Source organism: Drosophila virilis, chromosome 4 (genome assembly GCF_030788295.1).
Source record: "Drosophila virilis strain 15010-1051.87 chromosome 4, Dvir_AGI_RSII-ME, whole genome shotgun sequence".
Taxonomy (NCBI): Eukaryota; Metazoa; Arthropoda; class Insecta; order Diptera; family Drosophilidae; genus Drosophila; species Drosophila virilis.
Window position 1 is genome coordinate 12,182,272 of NC_091546.1, and position 12,766 is coordinate 12,195,037.

Consider the following 12,766-nt stretch of genomic DNA (forward strand, 5'->3'; position numbering starts at 1 on the left):
CAGAACACATGTTGCATTTGCACATTAATTCAAAAGTTCTTATTCTGAACGTAACTAATCTTTATAAAATATTTACACATTGTTTTTTTTTTTTTTAATTCTTTAAGCTCTTGGTGTTAAGTAGGTAAGAAAATCCGTGAAAACAAAAATCAGTTTAAAAGTGTTTACAAAGGCTCAAATTCCATTTGAATGCCAATCATCGAGCTCTTTTCACGGAACAGTTGCAACTGTTTGAGTAACATTTCTGGGAGTAGTTCTTGAAACTTCTTTATAAAATATTTGCAAAGTTTTCTAAACATGTTTTAGCTATTACCCACAATTAATCAGTTTCCAACTGATTTATGGCTAGGCTCCATTTGTTAAATCCATTTAAATATTATTTATATGCCTAACATTTACGTTTTCTTGAAATCGAATAATAAGTATTCATTGCTTTAACTCGGCTCCCCCACAAATTGAGCCATAATTTGGAATTGGCATTAAAATCAGATTTCTCGTTATGTCAAGCTCTTAAGCCTATATCAATGAACGGGAATTCAGCTCAATTTAAGACACATTTCGGGTTATTTTTTGAATCGTTTTCAATGCCTCAATATGTCAATATGTCCGAAAACACTTGGTAATCTGTAGATTTGGCATTGCTGGGGCATTAAGTACTTGCACGAGTGGTTCTTCTGGCACTCGATACGAATCTTCTGCCAGTTGTGCTCACATTCAACACTTGCCACTTTGATATACTGCCATAATATGCACATCATAATGATCATCACATAATGATCATCATTATGGCTCACTTGACCTCATTTGCCATAATAACAAAGCTATTCACGTTTCTGGCGCATATGTAAATACATTACTCTGCAGAGGCAGATCTACAACAAATAAATATTAATAATAATAATGAAAAGAAACCTTGACTGTAGTTCAATTAATAATCAAATCTGAATTTGTTTCTCATTTTTATGCCGTCACTTTTTCCGCTGCTAATTGAATTTTAGCGATTTTCGTTTTCGATTCTTTTGGCTAGACAACAAAAAAATATTTTTCAATTCAAATAAGAAAAAAACAACACAAAACGCCAAGGTTCAAATCCACAACAAACACAACAAACGAAGCCGTCGCGTGCGTGTCAAAAAAAAAAAAGATACATTATAAGTTAGAGACAACAAACCAGCTACAGATACAAGATACAAATGCTTAAGATACAGCGTCTAGAGGTTCCGGTTTCTTCAAGAAGTTCGCAGGCTTGTTTTTATCTTCTTTTTTTTTTTTTGGCTGGGAAAGAAAGTCTAGTCGTAGATTTTCTAAATGAAATGCTCGCAATGTTGTGTTAAAAAATTCATTAGCCCCGTCAGCAAAAGCAGCAATCACCCAAAATAACAAAAAACAAAAAAAAAAACAAAACAAGAAAAAAACCAAAGCTCGAGGGCTTAAGCTCAGCTGAGAAAGGCCCCCCTTAATAAGAAATTGTTAACACGCCCACGCATGCCACGCCCACCTAATGGCTAGCTCATCAGCCAGGCAATGCTCTTGGCTGTTGATTTTTTGTGCATTATTTTTTGCCTGTGTTTTGTTTTTTTTTTTTTTTGTTTGTTTTTCGGCTGTTTCTCTTGAATTTCTTCATAAAAATTTCGTAAAAAGAAAGTTGCGACAGTGGCTGCCAAACTGTAACGCACCCAAGCCACAAAAAAAAAACCGTGAATCATGCTGCAAAGCCAAATGAATTGTTTGTTTTTGTTGTTGTTGTTGCTGTGTTGAAAGTGTTAACTGCATTGCATAGTAAATAAATAAACACACACACACACATGTATATATAAAGCAATATATGTGCATAAGATACAGATATACGTTAAACTATTTGGCTTTGGCTTTGCTGACCGAAACACATTTTGTTTTCGGCTGCTTTTGCTTAAGTTTATTTTTTATGGTTTTTTAGGCTTTTGTTTGCATTTCATTTTGGGCCAAATTGCGGCCTGCGGCAGGTTTATCAATGGCTGTCAAAAAGTCTCGGCTAGGTTTTTTGTTATTTTCATTAATTGCAGTGCCACATGCAACATGCAACATGCCAATCTTCATTCGATTCTCAGCGCTGCAAGCTCTATCTGCAACTATATCTTTCTCTCTCTCTCTCTCTCTCTCCCTCTCTCTCTCTCTCTCTCTCGCGCTGTGCAGTGATTGATTGCAGCGACTGTTTCTTTGCATTGCGTGTCAAACGTTTGTTATTGTTATTAATAATTTTATGCGCTGTTAATTTATGTACGTTTGCCTTTTAGTATTTACAGCAGTTTATTAAATCTTCATTTAATTTTGGTACAACATTTTGCAACTCATTTTTTTGCTTGGTCAATTTCGGCCAATTTTCATAGTCGTCCAAATCTTTTCAAGCGTGGCCCAAACGCATTTCGCACCCAACTTAACTGTGTCTTTGTGAGTCATTGCGCTTTACAGTTGACGAGCCACTGTGGCTGCCAAACTGTAAGCTAGCATCAAAGTGTAATCCTTTTAAATTTAATAACTAGCCAAATGTGCAGTTAAAAAACGAAATTAAAAATCTGCTACATTGTGTTTTGTCGCGCCTCGCAAACTGTGCGCAGCTGAGTCAGGACTTTCCCTGCATAAACTGAGTCAGCAGCTGCTGAAAATCCAAACAAATCTGTACCATAAAATAGTTGAATGCGTTTTTTTTTACAGATTTACAGAGCAGACGTCGAAACCGTAAATATTCATAAATAAGTCAACAAATGTCTGCCACAGGGATCGGGTGCGCTATATCTGTCTGGGGTCCGTGTCTGGCTTCTCCATTGCCTCGATCCGAGCGACTCATAATGCAGCCAGTAAGTCGCAATGGCGCCCGGCACAACGCGGCAGCTGTTGGGGCAGGCGATGGGGCTGCTTGGGGGTAGACACATGAGGGGGGGGCTGCACTTGTGGGCAATCACTTGCTAAAAATACAGCGCGAAATAAATAAGTGCATAAGCAATTTGCGGCAATTGTCGCTGAAACTCAAATAAAGCAACAAAACTACAAAAAAAAAATACATGAATTTAAGCAGCGTTTACAGTTTGACAGTCACGCGGGCGCCACGAGGAGCCGGACGTGCGTTGACCCACATTAAGCAGCGCCCAAAAAGAAACAAACAAACAAAAAACTAAAGCAGCCAACGCGAATATGCAAAAAGTGAGATACATACGAGTTATGCATATGCACGGCCACAGATACAGATACAGACACAGGCACAACCAAAGATACAGTTGAACCAGAGTCAAGAGTCTGTCGAAAAAAATAAAACAGAAAGCAAAAGAAGTGAAGTGAATGTTCATGTTGTGGATGACGCCAACGCAGCCAGCGGGCGGCCAAAAAAAAAAAAAACGCTAGACAAGAGCCAAATCTCTCCACGGTCCGGCATAAATCAATCAAAATGTTGGCAGCCAAATAGTTCGTCAACCAGGTGAATATCAGGATACAGAAAAAAAAAAACAAAGAAAAGCTGAAAGTATGACACGCACACTGCAAGGCAACTCTACGAAACTGAACTTATTTTAAGCATAGTTCAACTTCATTTAATATAAATACATATTAGGCAAATTAATTTAAATTCAGCTTATAAGTTCAACAAACTATTTGTTTAAGAGAAAGGTCCTATTTTCACAAGTGAAAGCTATCAATCCCCTTGGCTGCCCACGCGTGGTAAGAAGAGCAGCCAATCCTTTGGCTAACTTAGCGTGAATAATATTTTGATTATTCTCAAAAGGTAGCTGCAAATGATTTTGCTTTGTTTACTGTCCATGCTGGTATTTCTTTTAATATATAAAGAAATAAAAGAAAGACATCCACCTCGAAATTATTTCGATCAGAACTTAATCCTTTTTAGATTTTTTTCATTTACACACACTCCAACAATTTAGTCTTTAGATTTGGGAAACTTTTACTTTTCTTTAAAAAAAAGACAACCTTCAAACTCTTCAGTCAATTTAAATCCTCAAGCCCTGCTCGAGTGTGCACTTACTTTTTGTACTCAGTGTGCAATGCTGACGTCACAAGCGCTCAGGGCCAAAAGCCCTGTCGACAGGCACTGGCAAGTGCCCAAACGGGACAGAGGTTTGCGTGAACTGCCTCCTGACCCCGTGAATATCAACTTCCCCCTTGCATGCACTGCCTCGGTGAAAGGGGGCAGGGTTGCCAACGCCATGCACGATGCAATTGTGCGCATTCGTTTGTTTTGCCTACGTAAATAGCGACGCGTTCCAGTTTTATTCGCCCGATTCTTGTTAAATCAATATATAAACGCCGTTTAATGACCGCCACCCGCCTCCACATGTTGGCCGTATGGGCGTGGCCAGCGCTAATTGCCCCCGAAGGGGCACAGCAGCTGTGTAATTAAAAGCGTAAGACAATGCGAGTTGTCAGAGTTGCCAAAGTTATGACAGCTGGCAAGAAGCAAAAAAAAAAATGGATGCAAAGGAAGCGCTTGCTACAAATTCCCAGTAAATGTCAGGTAAATGCCACCCCAGCCGCCACCCTCCGCGCCGCTCAGCTCGTCCAATTCGCTTGGCTGGTGGAACAGATTACAAGTTTAGAGCAGCAAATTTTGCTTCTGGGCTACAAGTCGGCTTCTAGGAAGACGTTAACAACAACAAGCAATTGTTGCTGATGTTGTTGTTGTACTTCATGTTTCACGCTTCGTTGCCAAATTCTCAGCAGAACGTGGGACACGAAGCAGCCAGCAGCAAAGTCGCCTCTTAATTCCCAGTTGAAAGCCAAAAGTCTTCGCTTCGGTTGCCGCCCTTTAGCCACATGAAGGGGGCAGCCCTACCTCTCTTCCTCTCTGTCACCCTCTCTCTCGCTCTCTCTTATTCTCTAGCGTGGATCAACTTCATCACACGCGCAATTATTTTATGAGAAAAGCAAACCAAGCGCAGCGGGAAAGCTAAAAAGGGGTAAAGCTTGGCAGCAGGCAGGAACTGCGGGGTGTTGCAGCTAAAGGTTGGGCAAGCGCTGAGCTGAAGCCGAAGCTGGCGGCACAACTTTTGTCAGCTGTTTGTAATTTAAATGCGCAACTTACATAAAGAAGCTCAGAAAAAAAAACACGCTGCCACCTCACAGCTTGCAACTGCCGAAGACGCAACACGGCGTCGCCCTCAGTTTGTGCAGCCGAGTGGAAACGGCGCAGCTTCAATGCACATGCGCAGGCAGCCAAAAGGGCTCCGCATAGGGGCCGGGCCGCAAGGGCCGTTCAAATGAGTCGCTGATTGACGCACAGTGGTCAAAACTAAGACGAATGCCACGACATTGCACAGTGGTCCACACAACACGATTGTGTGAACAAGAAAACTATGTGAAGTTTGTTTTAGGTTCATTTGATTTTAATTCTATAAAATATTTTTTCTTAAATTTTCTAATTTGATTTTGTTCAAGAGGTTTTATATTTTGTTTACTTTTTATCAATTTTAATACCGATATCGAAAGAAAAACAATTTCAAAATTTGAACACAGCAAAGCATATGCGACCCACTGTGCCGGCGATCGCTTACAGTTTGAGAGGCAGTCGCTTCCCAGCGTCGCAGGCCACAGAACCATGACAACAAGAAGAATAAATATAAATAAATAAAAAATGACGTGCAAAGTGAACCTGGTCTTTCAGGGTTCCGCTTGCAGTCTTCCAGCCTGTTCGTGGGCGTGAGAGTACTTTGACTTTTAGTTGTTGCTTTAATCAAATTGTTGCAACTAATTTAATGCAGCACACACGAAGACGACAGAGCAGGTAGAGGGACAGAGAGAGGGAGAGGGAGAGGGAGAGACTCCTTCATTATGCAAATTTTGTGATGGGTTCACTGCGCACAAATTGGGTCAAAGTTGTGACATGCAACGCGTTGCAGGCAATTTAATAAACTGAACGAGGAAAAAAGAGAAGAGCAAAAATTTAAATTAAAATTTATAATTTTAATTTTATGCCAGCAGCGGCAGCTAGTTATTTTTAGACCCGCATCCAAAGCAAACAAATTGTTTATTAAGTAATTATAACATTTGAAAATCAATCAGCGACTTGCATAAGTCATCAAATTCAATTCAGCTTTGTTCGCCATATTCGGAGGGCGCCTTTCGCTTTTTTTGGCTAATGAAATTGTCGCACACCACAAAAAGCAACAACAACAGCAACAACAAATGCGACAAGTTGCCTTAAGTGGCCACTGTTTGGTGTTCGATAAACGTTAAAAACAAACTGAATAAACAAAGTTGTTTTTTATGTCTTATAGCCAACAGCTGCTCAAAACGCCCCCTCCAGCTACGTGAGCTGCTCAAACTGTATTCGATTTGATTGGTCAAGCTTGATCGGACTGCATTTTAAGCACAACTCCATATAAGAATATTTCTAGGAATCCGAGCGCTGATTACTTGGGTCACTTTTATGTCAATCTCTTAATGAGCCGAGCGCATGACGAAGACCGCGATAAGAGCTGGGGGCCAACGCGGGCAGCTTTGAGCATAAAACCCTTAAGAAGCACATACGTGCTTCTCAAATACATGCCACACACACAAGTGTGTGTATCTGTGTGTGTGTGTGTGTGTTAATTGAATGTGTGAAAGCGTTTACAGCAAACTATTTTGGCACTCAGCTCACGTGCAACCGGGCATTACGAGAAATAAAAATAAAAGCATTCAACTTTGGAACGTACTGTAAACTACTTTTAATATCTTTGAAAATTGTTGCCAAGAGCGGCAAAAAAAAAAAAAAACAAAGAAAACTAGCTCGAGAAAAAGAGCATATAAAAACTCTATCAAAAATAGTTTTTAGTCTATATAATTATATGGTATTGCTTGAAGTCGAAGTCAAAGTAAATATATTTTAAGAACTTACATTTACATACTTTAGATTCTGCAATTTTATTTTTTCATGCGAATGTGAATCTTGTTATTTGTTACGTATACGTAACGGCAAAATAGTTCACATTCTTGGGCTCCAACCTTTGCATTTAGTTTAAAATATTTGTTACAATAAATTGTTTTTATTCAAATTTTCATAGTATTTGCCGAAGCAAGGTTTGAGTCAAGTGAAACGAAATGTTGGTGCGAATCTTACACCGAACCAGCGACTTTTAATTTTGGTTATGCTGTCCTGATCTTTATAATATCTGATCATTAACATTTATTTATTTGTAAGTTATTAGTTAAGAATTCTGTTCTTGATTTAACGAAAAAATGTCGCTTCAAGTTCGACAATATTTATTTTAAAAGCTCTTCTGTTTAGTTTGAGCTGCGCTGACAGTTTGACAAGCACAGCATTGATTTGTTTGCTCTCACGTTGATTTACGCGAATTTGATTTGATATATTGTGGATATGTGGATATAAAATATGTGTTTGTATGTATATATATATATTTATTTTATATATATATATATATTATTTATCATTTTATGCCTCGCTGGAGACGGTGGCAGCAACAAGAACAACTCGCTTGCAACATGTTTGTCACAGCCAGCACATAAATCATGTCAAACGTGTGTGTGCGTGCGTTTGCGTGTGGGTGGAATTTGGCTTTAAAGTGAAGCCAACTCCAGCTCTGGCCACGAAGTCGTCTGGGCTGGGACTTGGGTCTAGGCACTTTGCACGTGCTTGGCCCTCGCGTATATATGCATATATACATATGTATATCGCCTGAATATATCAATCACTTGAGTTCTTTTTCGCTTGCAACTCTTTTTAACGCTTCGCTGAGAATCCATGTGCCACACTTTCTTCCAACTGCCGCACAATGTGCATGGCATATGTGATGAAAGCCTAGGGTTTGGCAAGCGCTGCAGCCTGTCAAACTGTGTCGCCCCAACTGGCGGCAGTCAAGTCAAGTCAGCTTCCTGTGCTTTGTTTTCAGAGTACCCCCTACCCCTCCACTACACAGCTCACCCCTTCTCGCGCCGCTCTGCCTGCTCTTTGTTTTCATTTTGCGCCTGGCAAAAGAGATTTTTAACGCCCCCGCAGCGCGCTGCCCCCATGCAAAATGCACATTTTTAATGACGGAGGGCCCTGCACTTGAGCCAACAACAACAACAACAATCGCAACACAAACAAAGTCTCTTACAGGACTTTTGTGTGAGGGGGTGGTGTGGGGGGGAGCTATGGGAGCATTGTAGCCATTATTCAGGGACTGCCTGCCCTTCGACTTATGCAAATCGGCTACACTTTTTTTATGGCCCGTTCAATGCATTCTGCGCTCTGCTCTGCTCAAGGGTTGTCTGCATCACACCTTCCCCCTGGCCGGCTCTAGCCCTGCCACAGCCTCTACCCCACTAACCTCGAAAGTCAAAGCTGCGTCTGCGTCGGCGTCTTCTTCTTATTTGCTCATGTCTTCATGCTTTTGCGTTTGTAACACTTTCCTCTCTCCCTCTCTCTGTCTCTACCTCTCACTGTAATCCGCTTAAGTTCTCAAGAATCGGCACAGCGCCATAAACATCATAATGTGCATTGCGAGATCATCATAATTATCATAGAGTGTGTGTGTGTGTGTGTGTGTGTGTGTGTGTATACAGTTGTTTGTCTCCTCAGCTGTATTAGGTCGCGCTTTTGCCTATTCTCGGTATTTGTTATGCTTTCCATGCTACCCCTCCCCCTTCCACACTCTTCCCTACTCTTCACTCATCCCACTTACATTCATTATGTTTTAGTTATTTTATGCCCTTGTAAAAGGTACTCTAACAATGTTCTAGAAGAAGACTTCGCCGTGCCCGTAAAGTATGTGTGCCTGTGTATGTATGTTTATACATATACACACATTTATATGTGTGTATGTTTTTACACTATTGTGCATGTGTATGCGTGTAGCCAACGAGTGCATAGGATGATAATTTGGTTTCTATCAGCATACAATTATTTTTAGAGTATTCACTCTTCGGCGTGCTCATTATTTTAGTTCTTCCGGTTGTGCTCTTAATACTTGAGTGGCAACTACTTCTCGGCTTGTCTCAACTCTCCTCCACTCTCAATTGGACACAGTTTTTGCCTGCCAATGTGACTTTAATTAGACAAAAGGCAGACAACTTCAAGCTCCTCCCCCCACCCATCCCCTCACTCTATAGCTGAAATCTCATCAAATTAAACTCAACATATCTTGACACATTCCCTGAACCAATTAACCAAACGATTTTCCATACCCGCCAGGAGTGGCCCCTGCCAGCAAAGGGAATTAAGTTTTGGCCATTGCCTGATGAGTCATGCGACCAACCCCCTACCCCTTCTGATGGCTAACCCATAAGCTAGACAAACAGCGTCTAAATGTCGGGAACTGTTTATCCATCTATTTATCTGCTCGTAACACTCGATGGGGTGAATGCAGACAGAGAGAGAGAGAGAGAGGGGAAGGGAGAGACCCGCAAATGAAGCCAACTAAGCGTGTGACGACAGAGCCCGAAACCCAGCTGGGCCTTGGCCCTTGCCCCCCCTCTCTGCGACAACTCCCGCCTTAGCCTCGTCTCGAGTTACAGCAACAACCAAATAGATATATTTATTAATATTCCTCGATTCGAGGTCTGGTATCGCGAGTCGTGCAACATTTGCATATTCGATTCACAAATATGTTGTGAGTAGCCAAACGAATACTTTGAATCATTGAACATTCGAGATGACAATGCACTCATTAGCGGCGGGCCAACAAATTGTGCAGTTAACTGCATTTAAATTGCACTCAAAAAACATTAAAAATAAAATAATCAAAAAATCATTGCATAAATGCCGTGTGGAAATGCACTAAATCGACGGGGGTTGACCTCGGTTATCGGGCGCATTTTCAGGGTCGCCCATAAAACGTATCTCACAAGCTTTTAATATGCCCTATACCGATTCGGCTTGAATAATGCATGACAGACTGAGACATTATTTTATTGGAGCTAGGGCGAAGACATTTTATGGGCTATGTGTAACTATCGATAAATATATCGATTAATAATAATATTTTGATTTAATGCTTTAATATTATGACATATGCCATCCCGATCTCTATTGGTTCGATCCGATCCCCTATCTTGCATAGGTTAAAGCCTGGCTTCTCGCCTGGAAGATAGCAAAGCGATTCGCAAATGGCATCACCTGGCGTATGAACTTGGCCTAAGTATGCTTTTCTCGCTAAGTTTAACTTCCTGGCAATGCCTAACAAGCATTCTTCCCAGCCTTGGGTATAAGCCCAACTCAATTATTTATTCCAATCCTAGCAAGGATTCCCATATTAAACCTCGCCGCGAATCAGTTACCCTAATGACTCGGTCAAGCGGCGGGTCTTCAAGCACATTATTGAATGGCAGTTGCACTTGGCAGCTGGCAGACTATTAAATCAAGGCACGAACTATCGATGAACCCGAAAAGAGCTAACCCCAAGCCCCAATCTATGCTTCGTCTTTTTAGTTGTTGTTGTGTTTGTTGCACCCCAGTCGAACTCGTTACGTGCCACATTTGGCTGCAAGCCAGGCAGCTACAGAAATTGCAATTGCAGCTGGCCAAATAGACAGAAATAAAAGAACTTTTTAATAGCGAGCCGCACCCAACGTGTTGGGTGGTTGGGCTGGGAGCTAAGCGTAGGGATGTGTGCATGTCAAATCAGAATGTTGGCTTTATATTATCCAAAATTGCAGCTCCCGACGCTAGCTGAAAGCCCGGCACGTAATTCGAACCCAACACAAAAGTCGCCCACATGCGCGCATATTTGCTTAGAGCCAACAAATTGGAAGGCAGCGCCAGCCCAACGACATGGAGCTGCCCTGGCCCTGCCATTAGCCAATCCATCTGAATCCCCGCTCACACACGCATACACGCACACAGACACACACACACATTTGCATAGTGCCACGCCGTCCCCTGGAGGCGCCTCCGACGATAATTTCATGAAATTATAATGCAGCCATGCGGCTTGTCGAGGCGCCGCTCTGCCCACACATAAGCCAGTGCCAGCTGCTGCTGTTGCTGATACCCTGTAATTTGTAGTCTAATCTATGTCTCTCTCTGCTCTTGCAGCATCATCGCGGCAGCAATGCGAGCGAGGAGCGCGTGCCACAGCCGCATTCACCACACGATGGCCACGCACATGGCCATGGGCACAATGGAGGACTGCAGCATTCGGGCTCGCGCGCCACGTTGCGGCACTCGATGAACCACTCGAGCAGCTCCGTCTCGGGCTCCGCCTCGAGCTCGACGCCAGCGTCGCCGCAGCTGAGCGGCGTGGTGAGCGCAACGGGCGGCCAGCTGCTCTCGAACGGACACCATTACCAGTCGCAGTCGTCCGTGTCGTCGAACTCGTCGATCGTGTCGGCCATACCCGCCTCGCAGCGCCTGCTGGAGGATGCGCTGGCCAAGTCGGCGCCCTACCCGATGATTCTGCTGCCCCTGCACGGCGGCTACTGGCTGGACGGCACCGAGCACGAGTGCAGCTATGATGCGCGCGGCAATCCGCAGCTGCCGCAGACCACCTGGATGGCCAAGTTCGAGACGGACGACACGGCCAAGTGCTACAGGCGCTTCTATGCGGCGCGCGAGCACTCCAACCTGGTCGGCCATGACGACCAGCTGGGCCCGGTGCTCATCTCGATCAAGACGGAGAACGTCGCCAATCAGGAGCACATGCGCATTCTGTTGCGCCTGCGCACGGGCACCATGCACGAGCTGATTCCCGTCTCGTGCCTGGGCGCCCAGCCGAGTCCGGCCAAGATGGTCCGGCTGCTGAACGAACAGATCCAGGTGGATAACTTTATGCCGGTGCTCTGCCCGAAAGCCTCGCAGCTGATCAGCGTCTATGATGAGCATGTGCTGGTCTCCCACTTCAAGTTCGGCGTGCTGTACCAAAGATACGGCCAGACCACCGAGGAGGAGCTCTTCGGCAATCAACAGACATCGCCCGCCTTCGAGGAGTTCCTCGACGTGCTGGGCCAGCGCATACGGCTCAAGGAGCACAAGGGCTATCGCGGCGGCCTCGACATACAGAACGGACACACCGGCGACACCGCCGTCTACGAGGTCTTCAAGGAGCGCGAGGTCATGTTCCATGTGTCCACCCTGCTGCCCCACACCGAGGGCGATCCGCAGCAGCTGCAGCGCAAGCGTCACATTGGCAACGACATTGTCGCCATTGTGTTCCAGGAGACCAACACGCCCTTCTCCCCGGACATGATCGCCAGCCACTTTCTGCACGCATTCATTGTGGTCCAGCCGCTGGAGCCGAATACGCCGCACACCCGGTACAAGGTCTCGGTCACGGCACGGGACGATGTGCCCTTCTTTGGGCCGACGTTGCCCAGCCCGGCAGTGTTCCGCAAGGGCCAGGAGTTCAAGGAGTTCCTCCTGACCAAGCTGATAAATGCGGAGAATGCCTGCTACAAGGCCGACAAATTTGCCAAGCTGGAGCTGCGCACGCGCACCTCCCTGCTGCAGAACCTGGTCGAGGAGCTGAAGGAGAAGACTCGCGATTTCCTTGGCGCCGATCTCTCGCAAACCCTTGCTGGCAGCCCCACCCCCGAGACGCCCAAGTCCGAGAGCACCGGCAGCGGCGGCGGCGGCGGCAATGCTGGCACCCGCTTCATAGACACCGTCAAGAAGGCGCTCATTATGCGGGTGCGCTCCCAGAGCGTGGACACGGGCAACGGCTCGCATCCGGACAAGTTCAGTGTGAACACCAAGGTGGGCACCCTCAACTCCAAGAAGGAGCCACCGCCCGAGACCCAAACGCCCAATCTGAACGTAAGTCGGATCGAACCAGACCGCGCCTGCGAACTTTTGCTAATTCCCATTTTCTCT

The 12,766-nt window shown here is 44.5% G+C and overlaps 1 protein-coding gene across 5 annotated transcripts in view; it reads left to right on the top strand.

Annotated features, from left to right (window-relative positions):
• RapGAP1 (Rap GTPase activating protein 1) overlaps positions 1-12,766 on the top strand; it is a 108,468-nt gene that overhangs the window by 93,982 nt on the left and 1,720 nt on the right. For all 5 annotated transcript variants that reach the window (XM_015173276.3, XM_015173277.3, XM_070209500.1 and 2 more), the window contains one exon: positions 10,994-12,709. In XM_015173276.3, the coding sequence (XP_015028762.1) occupies positions 10,994-12,709 (1,716 nt within the window). The remainder of the gene's footprint in view (positions 1-10,993; positions 12,710-12,766) is intronic.